A 14,927-nucleotide genomic window follows, 5' to 3' on the forward strand; every position below is an offset into this window, starting at 1 on the left:
GGCCTGAAGTAACTGAAGAATCACAAGAGAAGTGAAAAGGCCCTGCCCCACCTTAACTGATGACATTCCACCATTGTGATTTGTTCCTGCCCCACCCTAACTGATCAAGGTACTTTGTAATCTCCCCCACCCTTAAGAAGGTTCTTTGTAATTCTCCCCACCCTTGAGAATGTACTTTGTGAGATCCACCCCTGCCCGCAAAACATTGCTCTTAACTTCACCGCCTATCCCAAAACCTATAAGAACTAATGATAATCCACCACCCTTTGCTGACTCTCTTTTCAGACTCAGCCCACCTGCACCCAGGTGAAATAAACAGCCATGTTGCTCACACAAAGCCTGTTTGGTGGTCTCTTCACACGGACGCGCATGAAAGCAAGCTGGAGACCCAGGAGAGCTGATGTGTAGTTCCAGTCTGGGTATGAAGGCCTGAGAAGCAGGAGAGCCAATGGTGTAATTCCAGTCTGAAAGCTGGCAGGCTTGAGACCCAGGAAGAACTGATGTTTCAGTTCAAGCCCAAAAGCCAGAAAAAAAACAATGTCCCAGCTCAAAGAAGTCAGGCAGGAGGAGTTCCCCCCTTTTCACAGAAGAATTAGCCTATTTATTCTATTCAGGTCTTTAATTGAATGGATGAGAGCCATTCACATTAGGGAGGGCAATCTGCTTTACTCAGTCTGCCAATTCAAATGCTAATCTCATCCAGAGCCACCTCACAGACACACCCAGAATAATGTTTAACTATTTGGGCACTCCATGGCCCAGTCAAACTGACACATACAGTTAATCATTATACCATGTTAGTTTGTCTTCTTGTCCACTCAACTTTCTTCTAACTACTGTATAGTATTCCATTGTGTTATATACACGCACAGTTATACTTTATAAAGATGAAAGGGCTGGGCACAGTGGCTCACACCTGTAATCCCAGCACTTTGGGAGGCCGAGGCAGGTGGATCACGAGGTCAGGAGATCAAGACCATCCTGGCTAACATGGTGAAACCCTGTCTCTACTAAAAATACAAAAAATTAGCTGGGCGTGGTGGCAGGCGCCCGTAGTCCCAGCTACTTGGGAGGTTAAGGCAGGAGAATGGCATGAACCCAGGAGGCAGAACTTGCAGTAAGCCGAGATTGTGCCATTGCACTCCAGCCTGGGCAACAGAGAAAGACTCCATCTCAAAAAAAAAAAAAAAAGAAAAAAGAAAACAACCATATTTATTATTTTGCTTAATATTATGTTTGTAAGTTCCATTTATGTTATTTTTGGCTACAGATCATTTTCTTATTGCTATATAGTATTTCATTGTGTGACTACATGAAAATTTATTCATCCAGTTGATGGAAAATTTGGGTGGTTTCCAGTTTGGGATGATTCATTGATTTTGACATCATGAATATTTAGGTTGCTTCTGATACGTTTCTTTAATACGTTGCGAAGGCATCATTTTGCATGACTGCTTGTACAGATACATAAATGTTTCTCTTGGGTGGCCACAGGTTAAACAATGGTCTATCTGGATCATGAATGGAGAGAAAAGGAAACAACCAGAAAGCTCTCTCTCCCCACCTATTCTCTGTCCATGGCATCTGCCACTTTCTGTCACTCTGCCCCTACCACACTGTGACCTAACCAGCTTCTACCTTCTCCCAGGAGTTCCTCACAGATTTTGTCTTATAAACATTTTCTTGAAGTAAAACATACCTACAGAAAAGTGCATATGTTTTAAGTATGTAGTGCAAAGAATTTGTGTGAATTGAGCACATGTAAGTAACCCAGAGAGAGATGAAAAATTATTAGCATCTAGAAATGGAACAATGCATTAGAGGATATGTAATTCCAGCTTTACTAAATACTGCTGAATTGCTTTTCAAAAATCACCACATCAACTAACTCTCACCAGAAGTAAAGATGTACACCCTTTTCCCTTCAATCTTGTCAGCACTTGGGGATAGCCATACGCTAGCTTTCACTATAATAATAGGTAAACATTCTTACTGTTTTTAGTTATTTTCCTTAATTTTTAATATGGTTGAGCCTATCTTCATGCTTATTTGTTAGTTGGAATATGCTGCACTTGTTTTGCTATTGAGTTGTTGTCCTGTTTTGAACCTTTCCCTAAGAGTCCACAGCTTATCCAGTTTTCTACACAACTCACTTCTGTTTGCTGCCCTTCATTATAGACTTAATGCCTTCTCATTGCTAGAGCACTGTGCCCTCCTTGGGGCTCAATGGTTTATAATAAAGCTTCCCCAGGAGATCTCATGGGGGCCAGGTTCTTTAGTGGTGGCCACTAAAGCTACTACCTCTTATTCCAGGTGTCATAAACCAGTGGCTGGACCTGGTTGGTTCACAGAGTGTTCTCAATGTGAGGAATCAAGTATTGTGCTTGGTTGTCATATAAGCAGCTTAGTTCCCATTGTTTTATACCTGGCCTGCTACCCTCATTCATGTTACCTTCATGCCCCATAGACATTTGAGATTTGATGCAAACCAGTCTGTTACAGTAAAAGCACCACTGTCTAGGAAGTTCTGGAGATGGGTTATCAGCTCATTTACATCAGCAGCTGCGGGATCTTGGGCAAGTCATTTCACCTATTGGAGCCACTCTCTGCTAGCATAAAGGAGAACATAAAGATACCTTCCTTGCCTATCTCACAAGGTTGTTTGGGAAACTGAATGAAAGAACGTGTAAATGTGCTTTGCAGGTTTTTTGTGAAACAGGAATAGCTGTTAGTATTCTCGCCTAGCCCTGTCTGTGGTGCCCAGGATGCTGCATTACCTCCTTTCTACCCTCGCCCTGAGTATTGGTCCTAGGTAGAAGCTGAGGTGAATATACTGAAAGCAGTAAGAATCTTCGCCAGGCCCCTCCCAGCCATATCACAAGGTGTTGTGGCTTATTGACAAACACAGACCTCATGTTTCTCTGAGAACCGCCCTGTGAACACCTAGATAGAACTAAGGGTGTGAAATACAAATGTACTATTTGCCTACACTTATGGAAATAAGAGCACATGACACAGTAGATGGCAAGGTGAGGCTTTAAGTCAGAAAGCAACCTCAGCTGAAACAAATGCATAATTATAATTTGATTTCAGAAGTGGAAACATGACCCGAATTCATGCACCTACTGATTAGTCCAAATCCTGTATTGTTGAAGCTGGAGCAGAAGTGGGGGTCCACTTCTGTGGAAGTAAGGAAAAGCACAACAGAACAGGGGTCTCATCCAGGGAGCCATGTCGATGGCTATGGGGAGCTCCACCTTGCTCTTGGGGTGGGGCCCTGGCCCTGGGTGGGACTGTGGGGTGATGAGGGTTGTGCTATGCTGGCTACCTGGTGGTAATTGCCAAGGAGAGAGCAGCACGTAGATCCTCCCTGTCATCAGGCAGAGCTCTTCAGTGAGGTGGGCTCAGGGAGGGCTCTGTGCCTCTGTTCAGCAGAGCTGCAGCTGCTGCCCAGCTCTCAGGAGGCAAACTGGACTCCCTCACTCAGCTGCAGGAGCAAGGACAGTGAGGCTCAACCCCGCCTGAGCCATGCCAGCCAACTTCACAGAGGGCAGCTTCGATTCCAGTGGGACCGGGCAGACGCTGGATTCCTCCCCAGTGGCTTGCACTGAAACAGTGACTTTTACTGAAGTGGTGGAAGGAAAGGAATGGGGTTCCTTCTACTACTCCTTTAAGGTAAGTTTCTTGCCTGCGACTCTGAACACTGACTTATAACAATGAGACTGCTGGAATTTAAGAGTGTCAATTGAAGTATCATAGCCAGTATTGTGAATGAGTGTTGTTTATTTTCTTTACTAAAAAGGATTTTTAAAAGTCTGAAGTGCTAAAGCAACAAGCTTTAGTGTGCAGAGACCTAGATTGTAGTTTCTTAGGAATACAGGTGGTGTTTTTCTTTCTGATGCTGCTGGAAATGTGTGAATCATGAGTAACATTTATGAGTGGATGATTTTTACTTTCCCCCTTTCCTTAGGTGAAAGCACTTTTAATTAATCCTACAGCAGTACTTGAAATGTCTGTTTCTAGTAGGGGTTAGAGCTATGAATTTTTTGCTAGGAACACCAGAGATGCGGAAAGCTCACAATCCCCAGGACAGTGACTGATATGATGAGAAACAACATTGAATAAGGCAGGAAGGATGACACTTTCTTTGATGATCCTTTTCATTAAACATCAGTGAGAAATATATTTCTTTGAGGGTAGTTGATGATGCCACCATTTGCAACAAATTACCTCCTAGAACAAATGAAAGACAGAGAGTTTGGTGAGTTTCACCTTCAAAGTATCCAAGGGCCACACTGAGGAAGGATCTTCATTAAGCTAATATTGTATTGTTTCTTATTCCGCAACAAGATCTTGTGGACAGAAATGAACCACACATTTGGGAAAAGGACAGTTTCCTGCTTCTTGCCTCAGAATGCTGGGTTGTCAGGTTATTTCACACCTGTCTAACGATATGTTTAGTCACTGCAATAATTCACAGGTCTCAAACTGGTCCTTTCCACTGAAGAAAAAAATACTTCAAAAAGATTCTAGTTGTTGCTTTGTTGGGTTTTGTTGTTGTCGTTGTTGTTGATCCTCTGTATGTTCTTGAAATGATTTGGTTTTTACACAATGAGGTAGCATTACTGTAACATCCACCTCCCTACTGGAAGTTCACTTCTTTTGCAAATATTCAGAATAAAACTTTCAGCAGGGTGCTGTCCCAGGAGTCAGACTTAAACTTCCAGGGCCCTAATGATCCTGCAGCAAAGCAGAACCTGAGCAAACCACTCCTCCACTGGCTTCAGTGAAACCCTGTCCCTCGGAATCACCTCCTAATGCATATGCACATACGCAGCCCAGCTGCACAGCTCCACGATGTAGCTTAGAAAGTAAAATTAGAGTTTGTTGCCACTTAATGTCGACTGAATAATCCCCTTTATGAAATCAGCCTGCAGACCCAGAGAGTCTGTCTTGGCAGGCTTTGTGCACCCAGGAAGCACAGGACTCCACTCAGTATTGCTGCCTGTGTAGCCTCTTTGATATTCTTAGAACATGACAGCAAGCAGAATGAAGAGAGGCCCTCCATTGCAAAGGGAATAAAATCAGCAATAAGGTGGTTATTCTGAGACTCAGGCAAGAATCAATCTCAGCTGAAATCTCATTTGCCATTTTTTGAATATAGCACCTACAGGGATATTTGGAATATGTGAAGAAACAAATCCCACCTTGCTCTCTATGAGTGTTTGTCCTCTCTATCCTAGCAACATCATCGCCAGACACTAAAGAGAATCATAGCATCTCTAGCTGATTCCTATTGATATGTTTGCAGCAAAACAGCTGGACCACTGGACAAGGAGAAAAGCAGAAAGACAGGAATTGTGTTTGGCCAGGAGCTTAGAATGCTCAGATTCATTATTTGAGAGATACGTGTATTGACTAAAACCCTGTGATTTTTAGTTACACAGTGATTACTGGTGGTATTTGTGAGAACTTAGCTTACATTTCTTAGTGTAACTTTTTTTCTATGATCCCCTTTGAGCACAAGCAATTTTAACGCATTGTTGATACAGAAATAGTTCTGATGCAAGCCCTTGTTCACTGCAATTCATTTTATCTGACATACTTCTAGAGAAGAAATTCGAAACCATGCCCCCTTTACTGTCTCCCAGAGGTATCCCTTTAATCCCCATTGCCTTCATCAAAAGCAGTAAAAAAATAGCATGAAAATAAAAATAGCAGCAGCAGTAAAAGTCACAGAAATAACAGCAACAACCATACGTCTCATTTACTTTGGGCATTCTTGGTGCCAAGAGTCATAGCAAGACTCACTTAGCAAGTGACTTCTGTGAAGCATCTCATTTAATTCTCACAATCCATGGTGTATCTTTCCTTCCGGTCCTGCCTTCCATCTTCATCTGTTTATCTCAATTTTACCCAGTCTATAAAGCTCAGCTTGGGTTGCTTCCTCCATGAAGCCCTCCTTGACTCATCCCTCCCTGAGCTTCATTAGTGTCACGGACTGTACCTCTCTTCTTGCCACTTAATGCAGCTCTGTCTTAAACTGCTATTTCCATATGTGTTGGCTGAATGTGTTACAGTCCTCAAGCTCCTTGAGTAAAATGAATGCCTTATATTTGTTTCATATTTTCTCCCAGGACCTACCACTATGTTAGTCATACTCAATAAACATTGACTGCATAAACAAATTGTGATGTGTTTTTTCTTCCAATTATCAACATTTTGTCAAATAAGCAACAGAAAGCATGTATTCCCTGTGACAGAGGTGGGTGGGGGCTCTCATTAACCAAGTTTCCACCCATCAGCCCCTACCCTGCCTGGTCTCTATACTCACCCAGGTCCCTTTCTGCAAGCATGTTCAGCTTGTCCCTATTCCATTTCTAAGCCAATGAGACCAAAGTCGGTTCTAGATTCCAGTGGGTGGGATATGGAATTAGCTGAGGCACCATGAGCTGGTACCAAGTACCTGGTCCAGCCCTGGGGAATCCATCTCTATCGCATGGCAGCTTTACCTAGTCTCAGCTGTCTTGCTCCGTCCACTTACCTAGGCTCCTGACTTCGTTTCCCATCTCACATTCTAGTTCTTATCCTCTGAACCCCAAAGCTCTTTCAGGAGGAGACAAAGCACCCCGTCTAGATCTTACTGGCACTTCCTTCACAGGCTTAGAGTCTGTTCCTTCCTCCCACCTCCACCCTTGAATTCTGGCTTCTGCTCCCACCACTCTAACCTACTCTACCTTCCTAAGCACGTGAGGCTCTTGGAAATGAGCAGGGAGGTCTGGGGTGGGTTCACCCATCCCATCTTCCACCATGGGCCTTGTGTAACTAACCCTACGTGGTCTTGGGTTCAAGATTCTCAGCTCAGACCCTGGCTCCCTTCACAGTTTCCAGTTTTGTGTGCTTTTAAGATCACATCCAGCTCACCTCTTCAAGACCTAGGTCTTGGCACTAAGGAATTATATGCGTTTCAAGAATCTACCGGAAGTTTTCAAGGGGAAATGGGAACCAGCTCATCAGAAAATAAATGAGGTATCTGAATATAAGGCTGTCCAAATGCAAAACAAATACAAAACTCTTCACACAGAAAGCCCTTAATTTTGCTGGTGAATTCACCAGCAATGTTTCCTGAATCTCTGATACTTAATGAGAAACCTAATTAGAAGTAACTGGGAGGGAGACCTGTCTTGATTAGTGAATTACCTAAATTATAAAATAATGTAAATGAAACTTAGTTTTATTACTCATAGGTGAGCACAGAAACATGAACTAAGACTGCTAAATATCACCTAACAACAATCTTTTATTGCGCCTCCTTCGGTGGACAGTTACAAGTGATACACAATTAGTCTATTGTTTATATGTAAATGGTTGCTTCTAAGTGCTTCAGGGTGATTTGACACAGTTTGTTCCCTTTGTTTGTACACCCTCCCTGCCACGCTGCCTTACTGTTAATTTTCTTAACACACTCTTCCTCCATTAATATAACAAAAGCAAATTTCAACTCAACGCACGTCCCAATTATCTCACGCTATGCTTTTGCAAGGGAGCTCAAATTAAGAGGTTTAAGTAGACCATGCTTGTTGTCACTACATTTCAGTTGACAACTCATTTCTAAGACCTTCTTCTACCTATCAAGTACTGGCATTTTCACCTGTGACTGTCATCTCAACGGCTCACACCTTTCCAGGGCTTGCTGTTCTCCCTTCCTGCCCTGGCCCCAGGACAGTGTCAGGGATGTCCTTCCTGGAATCCAGAATCCCTCATGTCCCAACCCCCAAATGTGTCTCCTGCAATTTGTAACGAGAGGTCTTGCATTTACATCATGCATTTTTTATTCTTTTCTAATTAGTCTCGCTCAGTATGTTCAATCTGAGTTTCTACAGTTGAGTACTGTGGCTGCTCCTAAGGGAATTACTACCAGTTTTGCTCGGTTAAATCATTATTAAATATATTATTCCTTCCTGCCAGTTCTGCTACCCAGACCTAGTGCTCTGCTTTCCAATCCCTGACCCTGGGTAAACTCTACCGTGCAGTGTGTCCAATTTCACTTCACACAAATGAGAAAGGCTGAGGATGGCACGCAATTTCCAAACTATAGACGCTAGTATTTGAAAAGGAAACCTTCCTCAGCTAAATTTCTCTTTGCATTACTAATACATTTGATGGCAGGAAGCATAATCTTAGCTAATTCAGAATAAACCTAGTCATTGCAGAGCTTTTCAGCCCAGGAAGAGTTTTCACATTTTCTGGCTTCGGGAAGGCATCTAACTCCAGGGGCAGTGCTTCTGTAGTGCATTTCTCTCTCTCTCTGTCTCTCTCTCTCTCTCTCTCTCTGTGTGTGTGTGTGTATGTGTGTGTGTGGGGGGGAGTGGGGGTAGAGGATGGAAGGTGAAGAGAGTCTGATCTACTGAGGGATCTGAGCAAGTTGGCATCAGCTGAAATAAGACCTGTCTGTCCCTCAGATGTGGTCATCCTTGTTCTGGACTTTCATCTGGGTTCCCATCCGACCTGTGTCAGGCCCACACTGCTTTCTGGGGTAATGTCCCTTGGCCACATTCTCTCCTGGTACAGGGTGCTTGAATCCCTGTCTCTCAATCCCAGCGATAATTTCTGCCTCCTTCCTAAGAATAGAAAGTTTGACTGCTACCAACTTTGGGCTGCAGAAAACAAAATGGAGCATCTCTGGCCCTCTCTCATCCCACATAGCCACCTACGCTATACAACTTCCACCTCATGATAGATGGGAAAATCTGGGAGACTGTACTTCCCTGGTCCCTACACAGTAAGTGGACCTCAGCGCCCTTCCAATCCTGTGCTCCCCAAATGTAGCAAATGTTCTCTCTTCCTCTGCTTTTTCCTGCTAACCCTTGGAGGGGGGCAATCAATACCCTCTTGTCATTGTCTCAGTTGCCTCGCATCTCCCCGGCATCTGACACCACTGCTGCGCCATCAAACTCTTCCATCGCCCTCAGCGACCCCCCTGTCATGGGGAAATTGATGACACAGTGTTCCTCCGAATTTATTATTCCAGGCTCTCTGTTCTGAATGCTCAAAAGTCACACCCTCTTGCAACAGAAAAACCCATTTCTCTTCCAGCTGTTTAAGATATCCTCACTGAGGTATTTTGAAAGCCCAGTGCTGACTTGTTTCTGTCCGTCTGCATTGATAGAGTAGAGTGCAGTCTGAGGACAGTGGGGCTGCCTGGGCTGGTGGACAGTGTATCAAAGAAGTGGAAAGAAGCACATCCATTCATGCTTGACAATGTCATTCTGCCATCCTTCAAATAATTTCCTGTTGATGAAGTAAGAATGTTTCAAGCCATGCACTCAGGTAGATAAGAAATCTAACACTATTTTTCTTAAGTAAACTGAGCTTCTCTCTGGACCTCTCAGTCCCCCAAGTAAACTCAGGCTTTTGAGCTTTCTCCATCATTTCAATGAGGCAGTGTGGCTCAGAGAGCAGGCTTTAGAGCCAGACTTCTGGGGTCAAATCCCAGTGCCACACCATCTAGCAGAGTGACTTTGGGCACTTTACTTCCACCGGTGTCTCAGTTTCCTCATCCAACAAACAAAGCTAATAATTGCATGTCCTGTAGAGAGTTGTTGTGAATAGTTAAGTGAGAGAATGCTTGTATAGCCTTAAAGAACAGCAGGCGGCCCCCAGGAGTGTTCATTATTCATAATTAGAGTCCCAGGAATTCGTCATTCTACTCTTTTCTCAAGACAACTACTGAGAGGTGAGGAGGCAGCATTAGCTGCAAGGAAGAAGTTTCGGAAGATGCCGAGAGAGACCACTGCAGGTGGAAGCACTTCAGGACAGCTTCGATATGCAGGTGGTCCTCAAACAATGGTCATGAATTAAGCTGTTTCTTTTCTTTAAAAAAAAAAAAAATGAGACCATGAAAATGTAGAATAAGATATAGATATAGAGGGAAAATTTCCATTTCTTACTTTGTCATCCTGATATTATGTCTAGCTATTATCTAAGCAAACTTAATGGCCCACTACATGAAAGGCTATTTGCAGAAAGAGCAAATTATGCCCTATCTGGAGAAAGAAAGAAATGGCTTCTTCTCTGGTGTGAAGATTTTCCAGGCCACAGATGGCAAAATCACCCAAGGTCATGAGGAAGTTGTAAGGAATAATCAAGGTTCTTGTTTTCCCACTTAGGCAATATTGATGGCTGCCTAAAAATGATGGATCTATTACTCTTGTCAGCACTTTACAGTTTGCAATATGATTTCACAGTATCACCTTTGAACCTCCCATCAGCTCTAGGGGGATTTAAAATAGCATTCTTTTTCTTTGAGCAGATATGAAACTAAAGTCTGAGGGAAGTTAAAGGTGTAAACTTCCTAAAAGTTAAGATAAGGTAAAAATAAAATAAGAAAGAAAAGAAAGAGAATTCTGAGCTGATTTTGGTCTGGATAGGTTAAGCTCTCCAACAGTAAAAAACAAACCCTAAATCTCCGTGGTTTAACACACCAGAGGTTTATTGTTCCCTCATATCACAGTAGCAAACAGGTAAACTTGTAGCTACACCTTCTAGAACAAGTGGCTTCCAGGGGTGATGGTAAATTTTCTCTTGCTGTCTTTGGCCTGAAATGACTCATGACTTTGACTGAATTCCATTGGCAAGAATTAATTACCTCGACAGGCAACAGAAACACCCCCAGGGTCGAGGGTATAATGCACGGCTTTAAAGATTTGATCCTTACCTTCTGGCAGATAAAACCCAAATCCTTGGGCCTGGCCTACTGGCCTTTCACATTCTGACCCAATCACCTTCTCTACTCCTCTCTTCACATCCTGGACCACGTTGTATTGACTGTCTTACCATAGTCTGAGGATACAGGGTCCTGTTTATCTTTTCTGGATATGCCTTTCTCACACCTTTTTCTTCTGATATCACGCTAACCTCAATTGCCTTCTCTTCTGGGAAGGCTTCAGAATTGTTCAGTAGTCCAGCATCATCACATCACTACCCTTCTGCTCCTAAAGCACTTAGAATCTCTGTGCAATATGGTTCCTCTCTTGACATGCATGTTCACCTACATACACACACACGCACGCACACACACACCCATGAGCACATACACATGGACACATACAAATACACAGTGACAGACACACATGCCCACACACACACAGACTAGATGTCAGTTATTTAGGGACACCTTTAGATCCTACTATTCCTAGTACAGTGACTGACACACAGCAGATAAAAGGTCAATAAATATTTTGTTGAGTGAAAGTATATCAAGAAATAATCTGTAAAACAAGTTTACTGCTAATATCTCAATAAGTTCATGTGAATGAATTTGGGTAGATAAAGTCTTAATCCTTATTCACCAACCATTTGGCTTGAATTTATAGGTGTCATAATTTGGGAGGGATTCGTGACTTCACAGTAAGCCATGCTCTATATTATTTAGTACTGATGAGGAATGATGATGATGCTATCGGATTTTGGGAAAAATCAGTAGGATTGGTGAGTAGAGGCACTACACAAGCCTGGAAAAGGGAAAGGAAAAGAGAACAGGTTTCTGTAACCCAGGATGCCATTTGGTTGAAACAATACTTAGTTTCAACCTCCTTCTCACTTTCCCAGCTAAGTACTCACTCTCCTAGTCTCCCTTGCAGTTAAAGGTAGCACAGTTTGGGAAGCTTAATTGGAAGTCTCTGAGATTTCTAATAAAGATTTTTCCTTTTCTGATGAAAGCAGAAAGATATTGCTGGCATTCTGATGTCCCCCCGACTTGAATTCAGACACAATGCATGGAGCCGCAGCAGCCATTTTGTGACCACAGGAAAAAAAAGCCAAGGGAATCTTAGCAAATTGAGTTCAGCAGCAACATATCTTCAGATTTCTTATTATATGAAAAAAAATAAATCTTTGTTTAAGCCACTGCTAAGCTGAATACTTTCCTAATTGATATAAATACTAAGTGTAATACGACATTGACAGTATTGAAGCCAAGATCTTAAAACATGGCCCCCAGAGAGTCAAGCAGACATTGCATTATTACACATTTGGAGGGTACAGAGGCTGGCTCTGCCCATGGTTTTTGTCTTGTTATTATCTACATTACAAAGAGATTGAATAGATTCTTATAAAAACTGATTCAGACTAGATTGTATGGTTTTGAGTAACCAAGAAAGTAAAAGTTTCTCCCCCTCCTCAAAGAAAAGGGCCTTACATTTTTCAAATGATTCTCTACATTCCAGATAATAACAATGCCATTCACTTATGTAATTTTATGAAAAAATACTCAAACCATTCTGAAAACATCAGCTCAAAAAACTACCCATCATTTTTTCATGATGGCTCAATAAGAAGATTTTTTTATTCTCCTCCAAAAAGCATAAGGAATCACATCCTTTCCTGACAGCTTAAAACATCCAAGCAAAATGTGAGCTGGAGCCATGGGCTCTGGACCTGGCAGGCAGGTGTGGACCCTCAGCACACCACAGGGCTGCTCTAGCCCCAGGCATTTCTGCCCTGGGTACAGAACAATAACCACCATCCCTGCCTGGATGGTGAAGTAGGAATGGAGCCAGTTCTCATGTGGGAGGAAGAGTTTTGAGAGACAGGAGAAAGGGGGGTAGTCATGGAGGAGTTCTGCTTACTAATCTGTGACAATCCTCTCCAAGCCCAGAGAAGGTGGGAGGTAGGGGAGGACCGATGCTCTTCCCCATCAAAGGCCAGCCTCCTAGACTCTCCATTCATCCAGCTTCTTCACCCTCCTGGCCTCTCCACTTTCCCCGCCTTTCCACTTACTCAGATTCTCCACCTTTCCAGACACTCCATCCTCAAAGACTCTCCACCCACCCAGGCTAGTCATGCATTGCTAAAGATAAATAAAAAAGAAACTTCCTGGGACTCTTTCCTCCTTCTAAAGACAGGAGTAGGTGGTTGGAAAGGAATAAGATGCAATCATAACTTTGACAAGACTCACAAGAACCCTCATGAAGATTCCCTGCCCTCTCACAAGCCTCTCTTTTCCCAGCCTTAACTGCTTGCCCTCATCCTTACCAGGGCATTCAGCTTGGACTTTGCATGCTCAGTTTTTAAAAAACATTTCTGTCTCCCCCTTTCTCACCACCCCTCTTTTATCTCATCAGAACTTCTTTCTTCAATAAACTGATTCCAAGTATTAGCAAAAAAAACCATTCTAAGTAAAAGAGTTCTGAGTTCCATCCCTCAAGTGTCTCTTCTTATAACCCCCCTAACATACGTTAGGGGGGTTAATATTAATGTAAAATAAACTCCTACTCCTCATGCCCTCTGGACAGAGTCTAAAGGATTCTTGGAGTTCCTTAAAGAAGCCAAAACTCTTTTGCTGGGCTACAGCCACGATTCACCCAGGCCTCTGAATCAGACCCAAGATATCCCCACAGCACTCAGAATTCCATTCACATAAAGATATTGAACGAAGGTGTTCACACAAGGAGCATTATTCACAAGTCATAATTTAATAAAAAATGACAGGGAATATTGTGAGTGCTCAAATGCAGGTTTCTCATCTTCCACGTATTATTGTAGACTCTAACCCTTGGCAACACAGAGCAACCCATGCAGATAGAAGATATTCTTTTGGCTAAGAATACATTTATTCCTTTTCCAATGTATTTAGTCCCTTTTCAGGATTTTTGGTCTAGGTTAAGATTAAAATGCAAAGAGTATTCAAGAACACAGAAACTATCAGCCTAAAATAAAACTTAGAATAATGTAATGAATGCAATTCTATCAGGCCACTCAGTCTTTTCTATTGATCATTTCATTCATTAATCAGGTTAAGCAAGCTTATGCTGAGGAAACAAATAACTGGATATTCTCAGTGGGTTAAAATCATAATATTTTAATGTTTGTTTCCTACTCACGTCCCATGTCCATCACAGGTTAACAAGGGGACTCCGTGTATTGTAATCTCTCAGGGAACCAGTTGATGGAAGCCCCATGTCAACAAAGGCTTCCATAATACTGAAGTCAGAAGAGCAAGAGCTAGAGAGATACAGAGTAACGAACCTTGCCCTGGCTCTCATAAGCTTCTGCCCAGAAATAACACATATGACTTCCACTCACTATTCATTGGCCAAAGTAAGTTCATGGTCACGTCTGGTATCAGTGGAGCAGAGAAATGTAATCCTCCTGCTGGGAAAGGCAGGGAATCTTGGTGCTCAGTAATGTCTAATGCAACTCCTAAAGCTCTGAGACAGGCATTATCCTCTTTGATTTAGAGAGAAGAAAAGTGAGGCTCTGAGAAGATAAGTTCACATAATAGTTAATAATCCAAAAATTTTTACCCAGATATTGGTTAAAATTATAACCCAGATAAGGCGCATGCTCTTTCCACCATATCAGACCTTCCCAAAAGTTGTTCCACAGAACTCTAATTATGAGAGTTCTTAAGCAGTTGTCAGGGGAATATGAAATAAAGAATTTTGGAAGCACCACATATTATACACCATTATATACTTAGAGGATGCATTCACCATTTAACTCTCTGAGAAGTCTTACAGTAAGGAAACTTGTTTATGGTGGCTCACGCCTGTAATCCCAGCACTTTGGGAGATCAAGGCGGGTGGATCATTTGAGGTCAGGAGTTTGAGACCAGCCTGGCCAACATGATAAAACCCCACCTCTACTAAAAATACAAAAATTAGCCGGGCGTGGTGGCAGGTGCCTGCAGTCCCAGCCACTCAGGAGGCTGAGGCAGGAGAATTGCTTGAACCCGGGAGGCAGAGGATGCAGTGAGCCAAGATCACACCATTGCACTCCAGCCTGGGCGACAGAGCGAGACTCTGTTTCAAAAAAAAAAAAAAGAAAGAAAGAAAAGAAACTTGTTTAATTCTTTAATATGCATTTTCCAAGTCTATTTGACCACAGAGCATTACAATATTACCTCTAATAATGACCACTGGCAC

At 42.6% G+C, this 14,927-nt stretch overlaps 1 protein-coding gene across 3 annotated transcripts in view; it reads left to right on the forward strand.

Annotated features, from left to right (window-relative positions):
- The first annotated feature begins 3,493 nt into the window (after positions 1 to 3,493).
- Positions 3,494 to 14,927, forward strand: part of NPSR1 (neuropeptide S receptor 1) — a 219,770-nt gene continuing 208,336 nt past the window's right edge. For all 3 annotated transcript variants that reach the window (XM_063815294.1, XM_063815293.1, XM_063815295.1), the window contains exon 1: positions 3,494 to 3,675. In XM_063815294.1, the coding sequence (XP_063671364.1) occupies positions 3,529 to 3,675 (147 nt within the window). In that variant the 5' untranslated portion in view covers positions 3,494 to 3,528. The remainder of the gene's footprint in view (positions 3,676 to 14,927) is intronic.

The sequence above is a fragment of the Pan troglodytes genome, chromosome 6, assembly GCF_028858775.2.
Source record: "Pan troglodytes isolate AG18354 chromosome 6, NHGRI_mPanTro3-v2.0_pri, whole genome shotgun sequence".
In the NCBI taxonomy this organism is placed as follows: domain Eukaryota; kingdom Metazoa; phylum Chordata; class Mammalia; order Primates; family Hominidae; genus Pan; species Pan troglodytes.